The sequence below is a fragment of the Mixophyes fleayi genome, chromosome 3 (genome assembly GCF_038048845.1).
Source record: "Mixophyes fleayi isolate aMixFle1 chromosome 3, aMixFle1.hap1, whole genome shotgun sequence".
Classification (NCBI taxonomy): Eukaryota; Metazoa; Chordata; class Amphibia; order Anura; family Limnodynastidae; genus Mixophyes; species Mixophyes fleayi.
Genome location: NC_134404.1, coordinates 335171285 through 335195246, shown reverse-complemented (window position 1 = coordinate 335195246; position 23962 = coordinate 335171285). Strand labels below are relative to the sequence as shown.

Sequence of the window (23962 nt, the reverse complement as noted above, 5' to 3'; positions counted from 1 at the left end):
TCTAGATAAAGTTTTTACATCCCAGTTAGTTAATTATATTCATCTCCACTGTGTGAAGCCTTTGATATATAGGTCATACACTTACCTTGTTATATTTTAAGTATAACAACTTTTATCAAGGCAGTAAATAATGCACAATCAACGTACCTCCGGGGGGACCTGTCAACAGAAATAAAAAGGTGACATTATAATTTATTAGTAGAAATATACACATATTACGTTAGTCATAAGTGAGGCCACAATGCTTATTTTATTTAATATTCTTTCCTCTTTCCATTTAACCTTACTGTATTATTTATTTAAACACAAGACAGAGTTTAGTAGTACTAAGTCAAATCAAATAAAGTTTTCTGCTTGATCAAATTGGAATTTTACAGCACTGGCTGGAAATTCTGATTGGACTTATGGTGTCACCGGGAGCCCACAATTCACGGGCCCTGCGCTATACGGTTGTTTGGCCCAATGATCAGATCTGTATAACATAAGAGATCTGGTCACTTAGGCAATTGGGTCAAGCAACCAGTCCACACCTTATGAGGCCATCTTGCTCCTAAACCTACTCCAGCCCCTATAGGTTGGTGTGTCCAATCTTGGTGAACGGACTCACCTCGTAGATCGCGAATCCAATTGTGTGCATGTCCTGGCCCATCTTCCTGGTTTTCCTGCGGTTCTTCTGTATCAGACCCACAATGAAAGTGCAGCCATCTTCCCCATCATCCGGATCATCATCTGCCTCATCCAGTTTTATCATGTACTGCGGGTTCATCCAGAAAGTATCTGTAGACATAAATGACATGGGTGTAATGAGGTTGGTCTAGCCCTCTGAACACTCTAATGATCAGATTTGCTACAATTTGTTCTAGAATGGAAAACATTCTAACAATCTGATTGGGCTAGACAGGGGGGTACAGGGGGCACTGTTGTGATCTGCCTGTGACAGCCAGCTCACATGATCGCAGGGGAAGGATTCCTCCACCCCTGCGATCGCATTCTGGTGCCTGGCTAAAGACATCAGCGCAGAGTAGCAGAGACAGCAATTCTGTTCACATCATTCATGAATAATTCTGTGTAGGAACTTTGTTACTGTCCATTTATGTTGCTCAGTGTCCGAAATTGTCCCCCCCACGACTTTGTGTAAAAATGTAATGAAATATTATTTTCCCATTCCATTGAATCACCATAAGTCTCTAAATAATGAGAGAACACGTCTGATATATTCTAAACCAGAACACATTTATGAACTGTAATAGTCTACATCGTGCGTCACCTGGGAAATTCCTGCATCCTCCGGCCGTGGAGCCTTGTCTCCATGTTCCATCCATCTTGACCAAACTCCATTTCTTGTACTTGTCCGACGCTAGAGTGTCCGGAGTGAGGTTACAGATCTCCAGCCTCGAGTAATGTCTCAAGAAATCAGTATAGGACATCCTGGGAAAGACAGAAGACCAGATAAGTAGTGGTTTCCTATAGATTCCACCACAGACATCACTGAGGCTTTTTGTGGCAGCCATTTTGTGAACTTAACCGATTTTCATGAGACCACTAGAGACCAATGACATCACTGAGGCACAAAGCACATCTGTGATGTTACTGGTTCCTAGTATGTTGACAGGCTACAGTCTCATAATTCTACAGTCTCGGAATTGTCCGCGTCTTTGTCAGGTCACTAGTTGCTAATGAATGGATCGCTGCATTCTTGTGAACATGGCTTCAGTTTACAAAATGGCCGCCTCCACTGTATGTAAGAAACGGTCTAATGTTTTCTATAGGCAGTAATTGCCAGTGTACTGTAACATAGCCTTCTCCCCTGGCAGTTACACCAGAATGTCTCATTGCAAAACCACATGTGGTTCCAATAAATTCCATGGAAGGTGCGGTTGTCATTCCAGACTGAAGCGTCAGCGCTGGAGAACAATTTTTAGGCATTAATGTAAAAAACTAAAGATCCTCCGAGAGTTCAGGCCATAGATTCTGATTTCTACCAGCAGGGGGAGCTCTACTCTCAGTCCAGCCAATGTTACTATAATAACTGTTCCCTGCTGTCAATCGGTGATGTTAAAGGTGCCCTGTCCCGATTTTTGTTACTTTTTCTGTAGTATACTAATGAGAATAACGTGTGTGTTACAAATACGAGTATGTATGTATGTATGTATGTATGTATGTATGTATGTATGTATGTATACACACAAAGACATTAGTCCCAGGTTTTAAAGATCTGTCTGTGGAAATGTCCCCATTTTTCAGTATTTACCAACTGCACAATGAAATCCCTATTTTTCTGCTCGCGAGATGCAGATCTTACCATCTAGCATTAGTCTCTATTATAACTTAATATTTATAGAAAAGGATCATTGTAAATGCATAAAAAAACCCCCAAAAAAACAGACACTTATCAGCAAACCACATGACGGGAATTCTAGCACAAGATCGTGTCACGGGTAACCTGTGTAGACGCACACGCTAAGCACAAAGAGTCAGTACACCAATTTACGAGTTGCACATGGAAACCAAGATCTACTAAATAAGTCCATAGACAGGTATAGGATTAATCAGCATAATGTATAACTGACAGTGTACAGACAAGGCTTAAATTGATTTATACATAACATGTTCTACACTAATTTAGGGCTCTGGCAAAATATAGCCCTAAAAAAAAATAAAAAAAAAAAAAATACCAATTACCGTCTGAAACATGTTTAGTTTCATTTCTTTGCCTTTCATTCATTAAAAGTGAACAGAAAAAGTATATTAAGTTTCAAAATAAAAATATTTTATTACTGTGGTAAAAATAAATAAATAAAAGAAGTTGGATTTATAATCTTTGCATTTCACACATAGATTATGTTGCTGTTACTACTGCAGCTGAGTCCGTCATAGCCCTGGCAATGTGACCGCAGCTTGGTATGTTATGAGCCCAGTTATTGTGTAACCTAGTCCTAAACCTTGTATCACACATGGAACGGTACAGGAGAAAATAAAACAAAACAAACAAAAAAAAACAAACATACATAACAAATCCAAGTGACTGGTTCTTACCAAAATTCTCCATCGTCGCATCTCTTAATCAGCCTGTCTCTCTCACTGGGATCCACGGAGTTCCACTCACTTGAGCTGGATGTGAGAAACAGGAGCGACATTAAAATTTATCATCACCAGATATAGATCCGGATATATATATATATAATTTTTTTTTTATTTCACTATAACTGAACACAAGGGTCTGTTACTAACTTGCATTAAGGTGCCAACTTTGCATCCAACCAGAGAAACCAATAAGCAGTTAGCTCTCATCTGTCTCATGCAAGCTGGTAATGAAAGCAAGCGTCTGATTGGTTAGTGCACCTACAAGCAAGGTTACCCAAACAAGCCCTAGGGCCTGTGTTTGCCAATGCTCACTTATCACTCCAGGCTCCGGTCCACTCTACTTCTCCCCAAGGGTTTCGAATTCGGATCAGCCTTTCCGGACGACCTCTGTAGTTGACCTGTTGAATGAGGCAGGGTCTTCATAAATGAAAGCGTAAAAAATATCTATTAAAATAAAACTAATGTACAAAGTGTAATGTAGGATATAGAGGCCTATTTATGAAAAGCAGTATTGCTGGCGAAAACTGGTGAAGGGGCTTATTTTTCCCCTTTGTCCGAGGGATTACCGCCAGAGATAACATTGTTGCTGGTGCAGCAAAGTGGTGAATTGTGCACCGTTTGGTTTCTCTCCCTATTTTTGCGCGGTTTTCTTGTGCAATTCAAAAACGACAGTTGGGCTAATCAGCCCTGGTGTCTGTGTGCCCGCAGTGGCTTATTAGATTGTAAGCTCCACTGCGGCATGAAATAAATATTCTCCGATTCTACGGCACCGTGCTATATAAAAGTAAATATAATAACCGCCCTGAAAAACAACAGTTATAATGAGTATCGCATCCTTTATACACAATTCGGGTTTGTATACTGCCCCCACCTCTTCTGCGGCGGTCACGGAGTAGGCGTGGCCTTTCACCAGTTTCTGGAAGGTGATCGCTTCGGTCTCAGCTGCACTTGTGATCTGTAAGACAGAACATGATTGTAGGGTGTCCGATAATAGCCAAGGGCATCGCTGAAAGCCCAAAACATCTAACAGAAAAGGACAATATAACTCTACTGTACACCTGATATAGACTGTTCATGTTGTAATAGAACACTGAAAAGTTTACTGCTAGGAGATCCTTTTAAACATTTCATTACTGAACAATCGAAATGGCTTTGAAGTAACAAACAAAAGTCCCTTCTCATCTCTTATGTAAAGTCCGAGAGAATTAGGTTTCTGTGCAATCAATTATACCAGTAAGTAACAAAACAACCGGTCTAGGTAGGTAGGATAGATCTAAACATAAACAGCAACAGCAACACCCGTAGCCTTGTGAGCATTATTAAAGTTATACTTCTTACAAATATATATGTCTATAGGAGCATATGTCTTTAGTTATATACAATTAGTAACTATGTTTTCATGCAAATGTGGGCAGCACGGTGGCTCAGTGGTTAGCACTTCCGCCTCACAGCACTGGGGTCATGAGTTCAATTCCTGACCATGGCCTTATCTGTGTGGAGTTTGTATGTTCTCCCTGTGTTTGCGTGGGTTTCCTCCAGGTGCTCCCGTTTCCTCCCACACTCCAAAAACATACTGGTAGGTTAAATGGCTGCTATCAAAATTGACCCTAGTCTCTCTGTCGGTCTGTGTGTATATTAAAGAATTTAGACTGTAAGCTCCAATTGGGCAGGGACTGATGTGAATGAGTTCTCTGCACAGCGCTGCGGAATTAGTGGCACTATATAAATAAATGGTGATGATGATGTTACACTTTCCTGCAGTTTGATGTAAGAAATTAACAAACTCTAGACTTCCGTTTCATCGTATGTCATTTGTATGTTTACCAGAACGAAATTTAATATTCTCTCTCTTGGGTAAGGTCTTAAACTCATTTCTGCACAATTTAATACACAATTTCCAGTTATTGGCCGAATTTAACAGACTGGACACGTAAACCAGTGAATGCCGCTTGTGCAGACGTGACTAACATTTTCTTTGGCAGAAATCACGGATTCCAAACGGTTCTTGTTGCCAGAAACTGTCAGTCTATTGTTGTAGGAATTTGGTCCCAGTTCTTCTAAATCAGAATATCCTGAAGTATTTTTGTCCACTACGGGTCTCAATTAGATTTACAAATATAATCCAGCTACAGCATGCAATTTTGCACCGTAACCAAACCATGTTGTACCATATTTGGGGGAGGGGGTGTTGTCTATTTAACAAAAAGCGGTGACAGGAGAGATTTCCCATCGCCGCATCTCCCAGCTATAGAAAATCTACTATTCATGATTAAACGGCCGCAGTGGCAGCGGAGAGAAGCCCCGCCCCCCGGCGACACTGGCTGCCAGTAGAGACTTAGCTCTTCGGCAGCCAGTCGGAGGCCCTTCTGTGCACGTGACCTGGAATTGCCGGGTCATGTATGCGAACTGCACTGGAAGTCTGGTCTCGGGCTGCCAGTAGCAGAATGAAATATATCTTTTTTTTAAATCTAGTTGAAAAATCTAATTTAAAATAAAATAATATAGTGTTAAAATAACTTTAAATGGGAAAAATGCATTTACTTAATTAACACATTTATTCCCTCTAGTTTGAGATGACAATAGCAATCAGCAGTCCTTCTTAAATAGGGGAAGCTGGCAAAAGCAATCACTGGCGTTACCCATTGCATGGTCTACAGCACAAAACTTACCTGGAAAGACTAAAAGATCTTAATATATATAGTTTGGAGCAGAGAAGGGAACAGGGGGAACATGATAGAAACTTATACTATAAAGGGTTATAACAAGATACAGGTGAGAAGAGAAGTATTAGAACACGAGGACATGTACTGATACTGGGGGGGAAGAGAAGTATTAGAAGACGAGGACATGTACTGACACTGGGGGGAAGAGAAGTATTAGAACACAAGGACATGCACTGACACTGGGGGGGGAAGAGAAGTATTAGAAGACAAGGACATGTACTGACACTGGGGGGGGGGGGGGAAGAGAAGTATTAGAAGACAAGGACATGTACTGACACTGGGGGGGGGGGGAGAGAAGTATTAGAAGACAAGGACATGTACTGACACTGGGGGGGGGGGGAAGAGAAGTATTAGAACACGAGGACATGTACTGACACTAGGGGGGGGGGGGGGGGGGGGGGAGTAGGTTCAGAGGAAATGTGAGGAAAAACTACTTCACAGAAAGTAGTGGATAAGAGGAATAGCCTCCCATCAGAGGTGGTAGAGGGTAATACAGTAGAGCAATTAATCATGCTTGGGATAGACATAAGGATATCCTTACAAAGAACTAAGGATCAAATAGGGTTTGAGGTTACCATAGGTCAAAAAACAGGCAGATTAGATGGGCCAAGCGGTTCTTATCTGCCATCAAATTCTATAGCTTGGTAAAGAGAGAGCTGCCCCAACTCTGTCGAAAACACCCATTTTTTATGGATTTAGTGCTCTTCTCCCTATAATAAATAGACCCCTTAAAATGTGCAGACATAATTAAAAGTTGTAAGCGGGTGTGTCCTGGTTAAACACTACATTACCGTGTTACTAAAACAGCCCAATACATGCGCTACATGCAGATGCAGCCAGTATTTTCTCTGTATGCAAATAAACGGTGTTTGCACCTCTTGTATTGCAACATGGTTTGTCCAGGGGAAAATCTACACCCAGAAGCTCTGAATGGTCAGATCTCCTCCCTGAGTTTAAATAATCAACTTAGATTTCAAATCCTTTAAGTTTCCTTCCTGTAAGTACTTAATGTTTGATTTATGGACATGTTTCGGATTGTTAGTTTTCTGAACATTCCAAGCTGGAAGTGGTTAGAGATCTCCTATAGGCTCCACATTCTTCTGTAACAGTCAATTACCCTTGTGTCCAAGTACTGCTTACAGGAGCCGAGAGGTTAGAAATATCAAAGCATTTACCCAACTCTGGACTTTCCTTCACCTTACGAGTCAATCGAGTTTTGAGACAGTAAAAAAAAATGTATTGGTGAATCAAAGGGAAACTTTAAACTTTTGCACAGGCCACTGTCCCAGTTTTATTTATTTTTTCAAACTGCAAATAAATAATTGTGCAGTAAAATGTTTACAAATGTGTCACGTTTAAGTTTCTACCCTGCAGATGTGTATCAACTTCCTTAGAGATTCAGTAAAACATGCAATTCACCTGTGTATGATGTATGTATAGTATGTTTTTTTTGGGGGGGGGATTGAAAGGAAAATTAAGGACTAAAACACAGCTTTTCAATATTGTCATTTTTGTAACTTTCACACAATTGGTGCAAGCGTATTAGTTTACTTAAACATATATTAAGCTGGGATGCAGGCTTAAATGTTTTGATCAAGATATGAACCAATACCGCATGTTTTCATTTTGCTATACACACACACACACACACACACACACACAGATATGCAGTGTTAAGGATAAGCACTGACAACAATTGTCTTTTTGTTTTGTATAAATGTAGAGTGTTTATATTGCCATGCAGCTGGTACCATATATAATATTGGATTTTGTCTCAAAATATATTACGTTAGTTCCCCTGAGTAGAACAAGGCCAAATAAGTGTTTATTTAAACCTGCTTGATAGAGCTGGTAACTATAACTGTATATCTATTTATTTTTACTTTTTTCACTCCCCCTCACTCCCGCCCCCCCAATTAATTTTTTATCCCCATTTTTTATTGCTTCTAATTGGGGTAAACTGGTTTATTTGAGGAGACAAATACAAAAGTGGAAGCTGCTCAAATCAATTTATAGGCCATAACAGGTGCTTGAAAGGGTGGGGTTATCCTGCAAGGAACATACACACAACATTGTTTCCCCCATGTTTAAGCGGATGGCTTAAACATACATTTGCAAATGTGTGCAACAATGACTTTTGCATTTTTATCTACAGTAGAAATGGCAGATCTGTTGCTGGCTATAGCAGTGTGCTGGGGGAAAAAATGTTGTGTGTATGTTATTTGAGGAGACATCAGTTTTGCCTGCTGTAAAGGATTCAATGTAGAACTGGTTCTATTAGATCTAGTGTACAGAAATCTGATGTTAGCGGAAGAAAAGGACCCGATACAGATCTGTCCCACACCACCCCCTGCTGGGGGAAGTCCTTGTGGTGACATCACAGGATTCCCTGTTCAGGAAACCAAGCCGCAACGCATAGCGTTCCGCTATCATTCGGTTCCTGGCCCCCTCAGCTGTCACTGAGGGGATTTTTGGTAACACCACACAGTAATCACATCAACGCATGCCTGGAACACGGAGAAGAAGACATCACTCACATCTATGGAGCAGCCCAGGAGAGACCCTGTCTTTAGAGCCTTCTGGATGATCTTGAAGAGGTTGGCTGGAGCTTTGTTCAGCTCGTACCATTCGGCAAGACCCCCCGTGAAGTCTTCAAAGCCCTCAGTGGTGGCCCCGCCGGACAGCGCTTCGTAAGATCCATTCAGCCTGCATGGGAAGACATAATTGTACATAAACATAACGCTTTCTCTGTTTGTTCACTGGGACAGAGGTAGGCGACCTGCGGCTTTACAGCGGTTATTGAATCGCAGCCTGGCCTTCCCTGCTAACCAATGACTTCCCTAAGCTTGTCTCTTCCACCAACTAATATAACGGTTTGATCCTCTGCAAACTACAGGCATCCAATCAGTTCTCCCGATGCGGAGGTGTCAGCAATCGTAAAATTCTGAATTCTCCCACCAGCCGCCGGAGAAGATTTATCATTTCAGGGGTGCCAAGAATTAACTCCCAACATGGGCTCAAAACACCAGACCCACAATGTTCTGCTACTTAGGGAAGCGCTGGATAAAGATAATATGGTTGGACAACTTCTTATATAAAAAGAGCTTATAACAACATTCCCAATTATTTACATGTGTAAAAGTTTCCATGCATTGATAGAATAAGGTATCTGACATTGCATTTACATTTGCTGTACAGTTTCATGTACAGTTATTATTCTGTGTTGTCAGCTATTTATTCAAAAGGAGGTTTAAATGGACTGGCTGCAATATGTCTCATTGGGTTTACTGGCAGGAAGTCTGCTGTGTACAAGAAAATAGGTCCCCCCCTCACGAACACAACTTGTCTCCAATATCTTTCATTCTGATATTGGTAATGTAATTAATTTTTTTAGGCTTGATGGTCTTTTAAATGGTTGACAAACCAAGAGCTCAGGTAGGTCACAAATTCCTCTGCCATATATGTTCACCCCTTCCCCCATCTGACCCCCCAGTCCTTGTGGCACCTGAATAATAGGACAATAATATGTGAAGAATTCTGAGATGCCGTTTCCCTTATAATCACTGGACCATTGATCTTGTGGACTTGTGTACTCCAACCTAATATGCATTTTGATACTGTGCCTCTACCATAACCCATTTAGAGTGTAAGCTCTGTGGGGTAGGAACCTCAAACCTGCTAATTTGTTTCCGCTACACTTGTTATTTGTGTATGGTTTGCTTCTTATTTTGTAACACTGTGTGGCGGCAGATAAAGTACATACACACATAGTTTGTAGTAGAGATAACATTAACAATATTTTTTCCCATCATCCGATCTAGTAAGTGCACACAGACCCCCCCCCCCCCCCCCATGTCCTGTACTTACTTGGCATACGCTTTCTCCAGCAGGGCGCTCCAGAACTCAGTCCCCTCAGCTGAGTGGACGAAGACCAGCTCCCCATTTTTGGTGGGTAGCCTATCGTCGATCACCACATCCACCCATTCCCCGTACTGCCAGAACTGGGACACGAGGAGAGAAATCAGTTTTACTCTAAAAATCAACTTTTCTATTCCTATTGTCATTTACACAAACAAGCAAATCACAGGTTGCATTTATCTAGCGGACAGGTTCCCCTATCAGACCTGCTGAACGGTCCTGAGTAATGTCACAGACTAATCACCACTGTATAATGCTCCATACATACATGACTAATAATAATACTGCTGCTATCATTTATAATATTACCAGATAATCTACATAAAGACTTTGCACCGTCTAGGCTGCCAGACCACAAACTCCCTGTAAGAAAAGATCAAAAGTAGGTGCGCGATATCCCAAAATAGCGTTTACACTACGACTTTTAATGTCTTATAATGTTATACTTCATTTATTTTTTATTCCCTCGTGAGGCCATTTTTCAGTTGTTTTTTTACACTTTAGAAGAAGTGCTAAACAGATTGGAAAAAATTTAACTATAAAAAAAGAATATAATTCATGTAAATGTGATGATTTTATTTTTTTTTTTTATAAAAACAAGTGGCTTAGTTTTGTTTTTTTAAAACACATATACTTAAAAAGATGTAGAAGTTGACCATAAAACAAGAGTTTCTAAGCCACTTTGCCTCTTTCAAACAGGCAAAGAGGGTGTCAAAGCCCCTCCCCTATAGGGTGTCAAAGCCCCTCCCTATAAACTTATCATTTATGGGGTTATAAAAGAAGGAAAACTCTCGCACTAGATTAATAGATTTTGAAACAATTCTGCCAGTAACTCCTAACTTCGTAAATGTTGTATAGTATCTTGAGGGAAAAAAAAGTGTGTATATAATATTGGTGCTCGTTACTGTCAAATTCTTGTGGTTCACAAAATTCAAATCAATGACACTTTATGAAAAGTTCCACGTGGAAATTTTCATAAAGTGTCATTGATTTGAATTTTGTGAACCACAAGAATTTGACAGTAACGTGCACAAATATTATATACACACTTTTTTTCTGTTTTTTCTTATTCATTTATGGGGTTAAAAAGTTTATGTCCAACTGCTGAGCTGAAACCAGCTGAGCATTGAGAGGATAGAAAAAGTGCAGCGTGGGACCATTGCAAATTTTACATGCAAAGTAAGTGCTTTTATTATTTATATATACACACACACACACACCTTACACTCCTCAAAAAAACCCCAAAGTTTCCACTCCTCCACTTTTTATAGTTTAACCCCTATAGGGTGCTGGAGGCTGACAACATCGGATCTACATGTGGTCATTGACATAACCCCCAATGCTCAGATTACAGATTCATTTCCCGTTCTCTCGGAATCTTGAGCTGATGTTTTATTCCCATCTCTGGAGTTACCTGGAAGTGGAATATTCCTGCATAATAGTTCTTCTGGAAGCTCTGATCCTTGGGGACCACACGGGACAGGACTTGTTCGTTGAGCGTGAGAGAGGCGATGGCGGCCAGCAGCCAGCAGTCACCTGGAAGACAACGAATAGGTTATTTGAGGCCGTGGGGGACGTCACATCTCTGGACTGAGAGCTGCTGTGTGGAGATGTTGTGGCTGAATACAGACTTATACTGTGTGGATGAATTTATCACACTGCTCATTCACCATAAGGACAAGGAAATCCACCATTAAACATTAATATATCTAAGCAGACCTGCTCACTCTCCCGGAGAGTCCAGGAGACTTCCAAATTCTGGGTCTCTTCCCTGAACTCCCAGGACAGCAGGACACCCTCCCGCATCCTGCCGATCGGAGAGGCGGAACAGGGAACTCAATAATGCGATAAACTGCAAATCGCAAAAATTGGGGCCCCAAACTTGCAACATTTCACCATGGGGTGCGGCAAGAGTCCTTCCAACCGGACTGCCTGGCAGGTATGTTCAAGGCAATATATATATATTTTTTTTACGGTAGTGTCCGAAGCACTATGCACAGCCTGGGTAGGTGGAACGTACAGACATAAAGCGTTTGCGCCCACATGTGGGAAGAATGAATTATCTATATATGTCCTCCGTGCGCTCTTTCACTGAACCACATCAAGCTGCCATGTTAGGAGGGAGGAGCTTCTCTAACACTGCCAGCACAGAGTGACTGACAGCCAGGCAAATTTGCTTTGCAGGAACGCACTATGTGGATTGGTTGATTCGTACACAGCAGCAAATTACTCAAGTAACTGAAATAACTATATTATCAGCATTTTGATCTCTCTCAGATCTCCTCAGGACACTTTTTTTTTTTTTTTTTTAAGAGGTAGAATGGGGAGGTAATGACTTTATTTTGTGATAGCAGTAAACAATGTGTTTTATCCTTCTTGACACATAATTGGATTTTAACTCATCCCCAAATGGGCCATCGAGATAACATACCTCCCAACAGTCCCGATTTCAGCGGGACAGTCTCGGATTTAGAGCTCTGTCCCGCCCGGGACATGTTTGTTTCGCCGGTAGGAATGTTGGGAGAAGGGAGATAGCCAATGGGCAGCCTAGCCCTGCAGCTCTCTCGGGGTGTGACCATGCCCTGATTGTGATGTGGCCACTCCCTCATTGAGACGTGGCCACGCCCCTGTCCCACTCCCAGAGACTTTCATGTTAGGCGTCCTGAGATAATCCCCGTTTTCGTACAGAGGTGCAGGGTTGTCCGGCTATCGGAAGTCCAACCTTCCCAAGCCACTTGTATGAAACATAATTTACTTTATCTTAAGGCTCCCAAGTGGTTCCAAAACCTCTGTATATATTTTTATCACTGCGTATTTTACACCTCTGTGTTGTACATAATATATTAAAGAGGTACTACACCTAAAATCCAAAGTGGCTACTATAACAGAGCGAAAATGTGAAAATCAGGACTGTTAGCTTGAATTTTTAAAAAAAATAAGACATCAATCTTACACAGTTTATGTAGAAAACGGTTTCAAAGAATCTTCACATAGTTTCAAACAATTTTTTCTAACTTTCAATTGTAATTATTCACCATGGGGATAACACTACTGTTTCTGCAGCTACAGGCAGTACTCACAGTTTATGTTCTGTATGTAGAATAATCTAAGTTTTTCTCTACATTCATAGAAAATGAATAGAATAGATTTATTATAATGTCTGATGACTAAATGATTTACCAGGAGATCTAATGTTGGTCGCTGTAATAAAATTATTGTAAAATTCTGGGCATTATTTTGCATCATATACGATGTATTTCTAATTCTGGGAATATATCACACTTCGATAAATAAGGCTTCATTATACAGTGGCGATATAGGACATAACTCCAGTTGTACACATGGGATGTGAAGGTTTTGTTGCTATGTCCAAATGCTGGTGCAAAATTCTAAATGCTCAAGTATTTACTAGAACCCTGTGATTTTGGGAGAAACCAACGTGACCGGGGTTATGAAAGGGAGTTCTGTGCCTGCGGCTGGATGTTATAGAGCTGATTATGCAACTGCATTCCTGGCCTGATGGAAAACACCAGTAATATAATGTGCAGTCAGAGGTGGGAGTTAGAGAGTGGAAGAAAACACACAACAGGCTCTTCCCGTATAACGGACTGCGGGCTTAGGGCCTGGGTTGTACAGGAGTGCATTTGCGCAATATAAATTTGCATATTGGTCAGGACCTGATTAAGGGGTCAGGTTAATATGCTCGTAGCGCCCCATCACCTTCCAACACAGGTAAAGATAAATACGAACCTGTCCTTAATTTAATATCCAGCTTCCTCCACCCCCCACCAATGTTCAGGTTCCTCTGTTTTCGAAACTCCGCTCCACTTAGCTTTTTAAATGGGTCGCAGCAATCTGTCACTCGTCTCGTTTTCATTTAAATCAGAACCATATTGCGGAACGGGGTCACAAACGAGCGTTACTGAGGGTGAAGGGGGAGAGGTGTCACACCTGCGCCTGTTGCCTCCCTCGTCACTTCTACTCGCCTATCCTCAAGCGCCCGTCCACGGATGACTCATTGTCTTCAGCCTTTACCGCGGGAATACGTCAAGATTAAAACCTTACTACATTTTTCTTTTACGTTTGCTTTTTACTTTGGAGAACAACTAGTCTCTTAAATTTTAAAATTAATTTCAGTTTATACCTCTCCACGTCACCCCCAAAACTCCTGCGCCTCCTCAAAAGTCTTTTGCGTCCTAGGGTGCAGCCTATTGGATAATCAGGCCCCAAAATTGACGCACACCGTGCATTGCATATTTAGAGCCACACGTATCTTGCACACGGAGGGTGGATTGGGGGAGCGTTAACATGCAAGTGCAGCACTGTACAGACGCAAATTAAGCACGCCCCATTCAGATGTATCTTATTTTGGGTTACACAAATCTTTAAATATGTTAGCACCTACATAAACCAGGTGCACGTTCTGGAGGAGTTGATGATGATACGTCATTGCGTCGTTCGTATCTTAAGCATACTTGCCTACTCTCCCGGGAAACGCCTAAATTTCTATGAATCCTCCCGGAAGAATAGGCAAACCTCCCGGACCCTGTAAAATGCCGAAAACCACTACATTGAACAGCAGGGGCAGGGCTTAATAATACCATTAAGCCTCATCCCCGCTATTCAATACCTTGAATTTCTGTATTTTATAGTAGGGGCGGGGCTATAGCGACGTAATGACGTTGTCACATTCCCCCACCCTCTGTCACATGATCTGTACTGAAGCATCTCAAAAATACAGTCACGTGGAAAAAGCAGGTGTTCTCTTTCCGTTCCGCTCTAATTCAGGACCTGTGCGGGTTGTAGATTGTCACTACTTGGCTTTGGTCATCCTTTGTACACCAAATAATTTTTGCAATTTGCCTAAACAATTTGTAGCATTCATCAATATGAACATAATAAAAACAAGTTTTTGCAATTTTGTTGTGATCTTCCGACTAGCTGAGCTGTAAATATAAGTACAATAAAATTTTACATGTCTGCCTGGAAGACAACGTTGTCTGAAGGTGATGGACCTCTTTAACCAATAGCTGTGTTCCAGCACTAACTACCTCTGCAGGCTCCTGGGTGTCAATGCCAATCTGTTGTGCTCACACATTTCCTGTCCCATCATGCATTGCACAAGTGCCTGAAGCCGCTTTGCTCAGACAGACGCTTCATGCAGACAGACAGCAAAGGGGAGGGCGTCGACTACTGCTCCTGTCTGTCTTCAGGCAGGGGAATATATCTGAGGTCAAGTAAAAAGGACACATAGGGGCATATTTAATTGTTGGCGTTTCAGCTCCCTGAGCGGCGAGCTGAAATCCAGCGTTAAAGGTACCGTAATAACTAATTAAGCGCACTATTACCGTAATAACGGCAATAGTGTGCACGCCACGTTAAACACTCACATATATATTACACAAATAAATGTTTGGCCGAGATTCTCCAGAAAGTGCAGCCAGCCTCTCCCAGACAGAAATGTCTGACAAAGAAACTCACCACCTTGTATTCCTCGTTAGTGGCGCTTTAAAATTGGCAGCTACTCAATTTGGTTAGTGCTTATTTTGCATCTAATATTTCCATAAAGAGACAGTAGGGCGTAGCTATATACATTACTCTGTACACCAAAGACCAGGGTAGGTTACAGAGCTGCAGCAGATGCTGTGTAGCTGCAGCTTCATCGCTGGTTCCACAGTGTTCTTGTGGTGAATAGAGACATCATCGGATACACCTTCCATTCTAACTCTCCCCTATAGAGGGGACACCTGATACCTGCCTCAGTCTGTAACAGACGGGGCCAGAGGCGGCTATTGATACAACAGACGGAAGAGAACACACACACACACACAGTGACTGAGTCACACACTGTAACCACAGCAGCTCCCATATGGGGTGTGGTTGGTTGTCACACCCTCACCCATTAAATAGGTGGCTCTGATTTTTGCAACGCAAGAGATAAGCCAAGTATAAGTTTATACAATATATCAGAATAATTATTACTCAGTGCAATGAAATGAACGGCAATTAGAACCACAAGCTGCTGGGTCATAGAATAAAAAATATTTTTCTGATCTGAAAAGTAATATAAAGTACAATTCTCTACCACACATACAATAAATAATGTAAAGTGCATTCAGCAGCAGAAACCAGATTCGATCACATCCTACAGCTTATAAAGCCAGTTACTTCTATACAATCATACTGCAGATGCAATTTCTCTAACGATTTCACCAAAGTCCAATCAGCATGACGGTCTCTGTACACTGTGCTCTTCATCTGTCAATCATCTGCTGAAAAATCCTGACTCTGTGCACTCTACAGATATCTGCCTACACTGCTGGTGGCAAGTGCGTACACACTTCACATTCGCCCGACATCGTTCCATTCTTATCGTGATATTTCGGCATACTTGCCAACTCTCCCCGATTGTCAGGGAAACTCCCTTAAATAGAGGTGATCTCCCTCACTCCATGAAGAGTCTGGCATTCTCCCTGATGCTGAGCCAGTACAAGACGTGGTTGGCTTCGCCATCAGTGGCATGATGACACTGTTCAGAAATTGTGTCCTATGTCCATGTATTGATGTCTATGGAGGTGGCCATTTTCATGGAGACCAAGATTTAATCAAAGACTGACAGGTAAGACAACATGACTTCAGTAATGGAGACAGAATTGTAAAAGACACTTCAGTCTCTAGAGATTCATTAGCTGCTTTTCTTTAACGCATAGTTGCCTACTCTCCGGAATGTGTAGGAGACTCCCGCATTTCTGGGAGACCTCCCGGGCTCCCAGGAGAGCAGGGCAACCTCCCGGTTCTCACCCCCGCAATAGATAAGTGGCGGGGAGCGGGGCTTAATTATGCAAATATTGTGTCATATTAGCCCCGCCCCTGCTGTAATTGGCCTAAATTGTGACAATCGTTTAGAGGACGGATTCCAAAATGACGCTATTCATCAAGCCCCGCAGTCATGAATCGTGTGATCTGCATGATATTTGCATAGGTGTGTACCCAGCTTTACACAATCCATAAAAAAGACTTTAAAGAACAGATTTTAACAAATTTGGCCCTCAAATACCCCATCAGGTCATGTTTTGAGAACTGTCCTCTATGGGCAAAAGGGTTAATTACTGACCCAATCAGATATGCAAACGTCCCTTTCTATGATTAAGGAAATCATCTATGAAATTACCATCAATGTTTTAACATAATTGTTGTTAATATTTCTATACTTCATATGATTTTACACAAATTTTCAGGCACAGCCTCTGCCCAAATGTTTTATAGTCAAATTTTCTCATTTTATTGCATTACACCCAGTCACAATGTAGAAACACAGAGTTACTCTTTTTCCATGGAAAATGCCTGAGGTAATTCTGCTCATTTTTAAATCCCCTGAAAAAAACCTGCAAATCTAATTACTGATACACCATTAAATGGGTAACCCACAGATGATAATCACAATGGTTTCTAGACATTGGTTAACAGCACAATAACATCACTCCAATCCAGCAAGAAGAACCAGGATACGCTGGAGAATATTAATCCTTTGATGACCTCTCCATAGTTCCTATAAACCTCTCTTCACTATCAGTATCTCAGTAATTAGCATTACAACATAATCCTCCTGGGGGATGGTCCGGGACCAACATGCTAACCAGCCCGACTAGTATGCAAATTACTCAGCTGCTCAGGTTTCCTGTGCCGTCTCCAGAGCTCCGAATCATCACTCTCAGGATTTAATCACATACAACAAATAAGTGTCAGTGATTATGTTCACACTACAGCGGTCTAAAATTACTACTTATACATTTTTATAACGCAATAGAGCCCATTTCTCATATGGTGATGCTCACGGTCTGTACAACAGAGTGTATTGGTAAACGGACAACACGTGAGCAACACATTCATGAATTTTGACATATTTTTTAATGTGTCCAAAGCCCGGGTCAGTTTTCATGCAACTTTTATCTATTTTTCAATGCAAAATGTGTTAATGACCCGTAGTGCACTAGACCATTGTTTGAGAGCACTGATATAGTATAGAGATATAGTAAAATGCCTAAATTAATAGTGTATTACCTGGCACAACAATCCCTTGGTGGTGGATAATTTATTTGTGACAGTCTCTACTACACTGTTTTATTAGGACTTGTTGGTAAAAGGGCCTAGAAACAGCTTGGGTTATTTTCAGAACCTCTTTACATGATCAGTCCTGGAAAATGGAGCATCAGTACTTTGAGATTCATACAACGTTAAACCTCTCTCTCTCTCTCTCTCTCTCTATCATCACCATCTATTTATATAGCGCCACTGATTACACAGCGCTGTACAGAGAGCTCACTAACATCAGTCCCTGCTCCATTGGAGCCTACAGTCTAAATCCCCTAACACACACACACACACACACACACACACACACACACACAGACAGAGAGACAGAGAGACTAGGGTCAATTTTGATAGCAGCCAATTAACCTACTAGTATGTTTTTGGAGTGTGGAGGAAACCGGAGCACCCGGAGGAAATCCTAACTCTATGTTAATATTAGGTGTCTGTAGCATCCACAGAGCAAGTGAAGGTTATCTCATTGCAATGATGTAATGATTCCTGCACACCGGGACTGCGGTAGCAGCAATCACAAATTATTGATTATGAAGATGTACAGAAATCGCTGTCCTAAGCTTCCCCTTGGCTGAAAGCCTTTTGCTAAGTAATTAATGCTGCAGAACTACAGTCATTTCAGAAACTACAAATATACAATCTGGCAGGACCAGTCACAGTTATATCACGGACATTCTTGTCGGTATTATTACATATTTAAGGAAATTAAAGGAGAGATAAAGAGGCTCATTTAGAGTCCGGCATTTGCACTTTTAACGTACACAGGGAAAGCTGCAGATAAAAAAAGCAAATTTTCTGCGCATAAGTTCAGTAACATTTGCGCCAGGCGTACAAGTGTGTATAGTGACACAAGGATAGCGCATAGATGTGACAGTGTTAGTAGCAAATGGACACCTTACGCTGTTTGTGCACAAGTGTCATACACGAGAGAGAGACATGCCTTCAGTTATTAATAATAACCTAATTGTCATCTAAAATCACAGATTAAATTAAACGTAAATAAATTAAGTTAAATAAAAACATCTGTTTCCCCCTTAAAATCCATTAAAACAACCTGACTTTTTCATTGCTAATCTCCTATATGTTGTATTCACAGAATTTTGCCCAGGTGGGAAATTGGCAAAAAATCCCCAGTATGTGTGTAAAGATCTGCCTCTCACAACTACATTTGCAGTAAACAGGTCATGGCAAAGCCACACAATTTTTATATTCTTAAATTTATATCCCCCAATTGATTATACAATTATTTGCAACTGCTGCCTTCTGACAGAAAAGTCAGCCAATATTAAAGCGGTTTCTAACACATCTACTTGTGAGCCAGTGATTTCAGTTGATTCAGTTTGAACCCACAATAGTCTGAGCTTTCACACAGCCTCTCCTCTTCCCCATTCACTATAACCACTTGGCAGGCAGCCAAGGATCCTGTTACTTTTTGTTGAAACAATGTTGCAGCTTTCCAGAGAGATGATGAACAATGTTTGAAAATCATCGGATTGGAGGATATAAATTTAAACAAAAAACAGTTGACATCTCTCTTAATTCTAACAACTTAATAAAATTAAAACTTGATGCATTTCCCTTACGTCCAGGATTTAACAATAAAACAGCCAGTACCCGGCATATGTTGGAAAGGAGAAGCATTGAAAATGTATTTTCGCATATGTCGAGTAAAATGAAATAAAATTGCATGTTTCAGTCTGAAAAGCACCAACATAGTTACACCCATGTCAATCACGAGTATTTACTTACAGGAACGGTAGAACCAGGGCTGTCTTAACCCTTGGGCACATTGGGCAGTTGCCCAGGGGCCCCATGAGCATAGGGGCCCGATAACCTTGACAACTGTTCAGTATATTATTCTGGGAGATATATTCAGAACCCTCTTTATTAAAATGTTTAGGTGGACTAATCACCTCAGTGTCATCATCATCTATATATATAGCGCCACTAATCCTGCAGCGCTGTACAGAGAACTCATTCACATCAGTCCCTGCCCCATTGGAGCTTACAGTCTAAATCCCCCTAACACACACACACAGACAGAGATACTCAGGGCAATTTAATAGCAGTCAATTAACCTATCAGTATGTTTTTGGAGTGTGGGAGGAACCCGGAGGAAACCACACGCAAACACGGGGAGAACATACAAACTCCACACAGATAAGGCCATGGTTGGGAATTGAACTCATGACCCCAGTGCTGCGAGGCAGAAGTACTAACCACTGAGCCACCTTGCTGCAACACGCGATCGTGCTGTTGTGAATACATATCTTGACCAAAACAATGTACACGTACAAAACAGCCAGTAGTTAACTGATGTGCGAAATAAACTAATTTGCACCCCTTGTATTGTAACAGTTTGTCCTGAAGAACATTTACTCATTTTTTTGCCTGACTTTCCTTAATGACTCAGGCCCATTGTTTTTAGAACAGGTTATATGTCCGAAAATAAAAAAGTAGCCCTGCCCTGCTGAACTCTGACCCCAAACTAATGTCTGGAAACGGTGTTCCAGAATGTGGCAGAACCAGATTTGTTTTCTAGCCCTAGAATGATCCATGAATAATGATGTTTAGAAGGGGGAGGGGGTGCTTATAACACTAGTATTAGTATTGTCAGCCCTCTATTATACTGTATATAAACCAATGACCTTGAAGCAGGTATTGCACATTTTGAAATTTTGTGATTTAAATTCACAATTATCTATATTCCTGGTCTCATGTGAGGTTTTAGATAATCCTGTATCATTGTAGGATTAGAAATGTTATACGGTACAATACAACAGCAGTGTGAGTTTGTCTATACGACATGGTAAAATAATTGTTTGGTACCATAGTGATGGGTAACAGGAAATCACAAAACATGACTCCTCTTCCTATCACACCAGCAGCTTCCTCTTATATTATGTCTGATAAACGCACTACCTGCAACTGACTGAGGAGTTTCAGAGAGAGAGAGAGAGAGAAGACTGCGCTGATCATAGAACAGCGATTGGCAAAATAAGTATATAAATGCTGACACATATTAAGAAAGCTGGGCGAACAAATGATCTCTTTGCTACACTGTTTACACCATTGTTTAAAGATTTTCATTTTGAAATGTTCTTTTTTTTATATTGGAGGTTCTTACTTTGTATTTTATATGTAAAACAGACATGTATACAAGTGTATATAGCCGTCTGTATGTATGCACAACTCCCATTACTACATTGCTGTGCTATTCCTACACTAGCATGTTCTTTAGGCTGGATGTACTTCTCAATACCTTGTCTTATTCTCTGTAAATAGAATCTGCTCAGCACAACTTCCCATGTTGTATATGCTGCAGGGTATTCTCAGTAATGGTTCTTATTCTGCCATGACTTGACACTTACCAACGTTCAGATGCTTCAACCACTCTGGCAGTCAGTATAGTATAGAGGTGAAATCATTGGAGAGCAGAACCCAGTATAGTATAGAGGTGAAATCATTGGAGAGCAGAACCCAGTATAGTATAGGGGTGAAATCATTGGAGAGCAGAACCCAGTATAGTATAGCGGTGAAATCATTGGAGAGCAGAACCCAGTATAGTATAGAGGTGAAATCATTGGAGAGCAGAACCCAGTATAGTATAGAGGTGAAATCATTGGAGAGCAGAACCCAGTATAGTATAGAGGTGAAATAATTGGAGAGCAGAACCCAGTATAGTATAGAGGTGAAATCATTGGAGAGCAGAACCCAGTATAGTATAGAGGTGAAATCATTGGAGAGCAGAACCCAGTATAGTATAGAGGTGAAATCATTGGAGAGCAGAACCCAGTATAGTATAGAGGTGAAATCATTGGAGAGCAGAACCCAGTATAGTATAGAGGTGAAATCATTGGAGAGCAGAACCCAGTATAGTATAGAGGTGAAATCATTGGAGAGCAGAACCCAGTATAGTATAGCGGTGAAATCATTGGAGAGCAGAACCCAGTATAGTATAGCAGTGAAATCATTGGAGAGCAGAACCCAGTATAGTATAGCAGTGAAATCATTGGAGAGCAGAACCCAGAATAAGCTGTGCTGTAGCTATGACAATATTCATTTCCACTACACCGTCTGCATTACATCTAACTAGGCAGATGTCAGCTCTCTCTCTCTGATTCCGCTGACAATAGGCTGTACGTCCACACAACACAGAAGAATATTATAGATCATTGTCAGGCTGCTTCCTTGTATTCTCACTGTTCATAAAATACACTACTGAACCTTTCATGCCATAAACATTGAATCGTAAAATGTTACATTTTATACAAAACACACATGTTTATTCTACAGTTTAACTTGAAATGCCTTGAAAAATATGTAAGACTAAGGGCCTGAGTCATTAAGGAGAGCAAAGCATAAAAAAGGAGTAACTTTGCCCCTGGGCAAAACCATGTTGCATTGGAGGGGGGGGGGGGTAAATTTAAAACGTAGGGACAGATTTATAGTTGGGGTAGGGCATGTCCTAGATCAACTTTAAATTTCAGTGTAAAAATAAAGCTATTAAGTATTTATGTGCTACATTAAAAAACAGCCAGTATTTTCTTATGTGCAAAATAATAAACTAATTTGCACCCCTTGCTTTGTAACATGGTTTGTCCCGGAGAACATTTACTTATTTTTTTTGCCTTACTTTCCTTAATGACCCAGGCCCTAAGTGTTTAGTTCTGGACAATCTGCTGGGTGGGGACAGGAAGCAAGAACGTCTTTGCAGGACCCCTACCCAAAATCTGCTATAGGACCCGGCCAAGCGCTGTTCTGCCTATAGGGACACTGTTTATTTTATAATAAGAAAAGACTGGCTGTGGGGGGAGGGGGGAGAGCTTCTAATGGTAAATTGCCAAGTCCCTGATACAGTGTACATGGGAAAAAGAAACAGATGATAACTTGTTAGAGCAGGAGCTGAATCATTTGTGTTAATGGGAATCACAATGCGGAATTAACAATATTCACTCATAATTAACATTTTATAATGGACAGATAACGGAAAAAAATAAATAAAAAAAAAATGGATCAAGAAAGACTTTTCGGCAACCATAAGTAAAGGGGAGAATATTAAAGGGGGTTACCAGCTGTGTGCATTATTTACAGTCATCAGCTGGTAGACCGTAAACCAGTGGCTGATACTGGGAATCACTTAATTGTATGTGAGGTGATCACGTGATGCTTGCGCTCCAATCATGTGTCGCCCTCTTCAGCCAGCACCGCCCACTGCTTCAGTCTCTCTCAGCCAATGGTATTAAATCCTAATGACCTACTTTGGGAGATCACCACCTCGAGGAGATCCCAGCAGGGAGATCCAAGGGACTAGGGCAGGAGGGTGTGGCAGTGTGATTATGGTCATCAATTTGTCTACTTCAGAAGGCACTGAAGTGGGATCTGGGACTGTGCCCCACTCTCTGGGGAGAGTTCCCCGAAATTCAGGAGTTTTCCCATACATGTCCGGAGAGTCAGCAATTGTGTTAAGTAATGCAATTGGTTGGGGGTAATCCAACAATTTTAAAGATACAATTTCAGCAAATAGATGCAATATAATAAGCCAAAAATACTTTCGGCATTTATGAAAGTGGATTTTAAAATACACAATTATTGTCAAGGGGCTAAATTTCATAGTGTTACTAAATTGAAACTTTTCTGCGCATTTCTGCTGAGCAACTTAGAATGCAAGAGTGCCTGCATGACTGTGAATCCATGCAATTAAATGTTCTGACAAAGAGTTACCTGTACAATAAGATCATCATCATCATCACCATTTTTTTATATAGCGCCACTGATTCCGCAGCGCTGTACAGAGAACTCATTCACATAAGTCGCTACCCCATTGGAGCTTACGGTCTAAATTCCCTAACATACACACACATAGACAGAGACAGACAGAGAGGTCAATTTAATAGCAGCAAATTAACCTACCAGTATGTTTTTTTGGAGTGTGGGAGGAAACCGGAGCACCTGGAGGAAACCCACGCATACACGGGGAGAACATACAAACTCCACACAGATAAGGCCATGGTCGGGAATTGAATTCATGACCCCTAGTGCTGTAAGGCAGAAGTGCTAACCACTGAGCCACCATGCTGCCCTATAAGATAACACCGTACACTGGGCGATACCCCCTGCGTAACTGCAGAGAG

The 23962-nt window shown here is 41.2% G+C and overlaps 1 protein-coding gene across 1 annotated transcript in view; it reads right to left on the bottom strand.

Moving 5' to 3' along the window:
* LOC142144949 (calpain-2 catalytic subunit-like) overlaps positions 1 to 23962 on the bottom strand; it is a 42775-nt gene that overhangs the window by 14795 nt on the left and 4018 nt on the right. The window contains exons 3-11 of the mRNA XM_075204318.1: positions 11140 to 11261; positions 9675 to 9808; positions 8345 to 8513; positions 3956 to 4039; positions 3397 to 3482; positions 3037 to 3111; positions 1268 to 1428; positions 608 to 777; positions 148 to 159 (exon numbers count right to left, since the gene is read on the bottom strand). Coding sequence (XP_075060419.1) covers positions 148 to 159; positions 608 to 777; positions 1268 to 1428; positions 3037 to 3111; positions 3397 to 3482; positions 3956 to 4039; positions 8345 to 8513; positions 9675 to 9808; positions 11140 to 11261 — 1013 coding nt within the window. The remainder of the gene's footprint in view (positions 1 to 147; positions 160 to 607; positions 778 to 1267; positions 1429 to 3036; positions 3112 to 3396; positions 3483 to 3955; positions 4040 to 8344; positions 8514 to 9674; positions 9809 to 11139; positions 11262 to 23962) is intronic.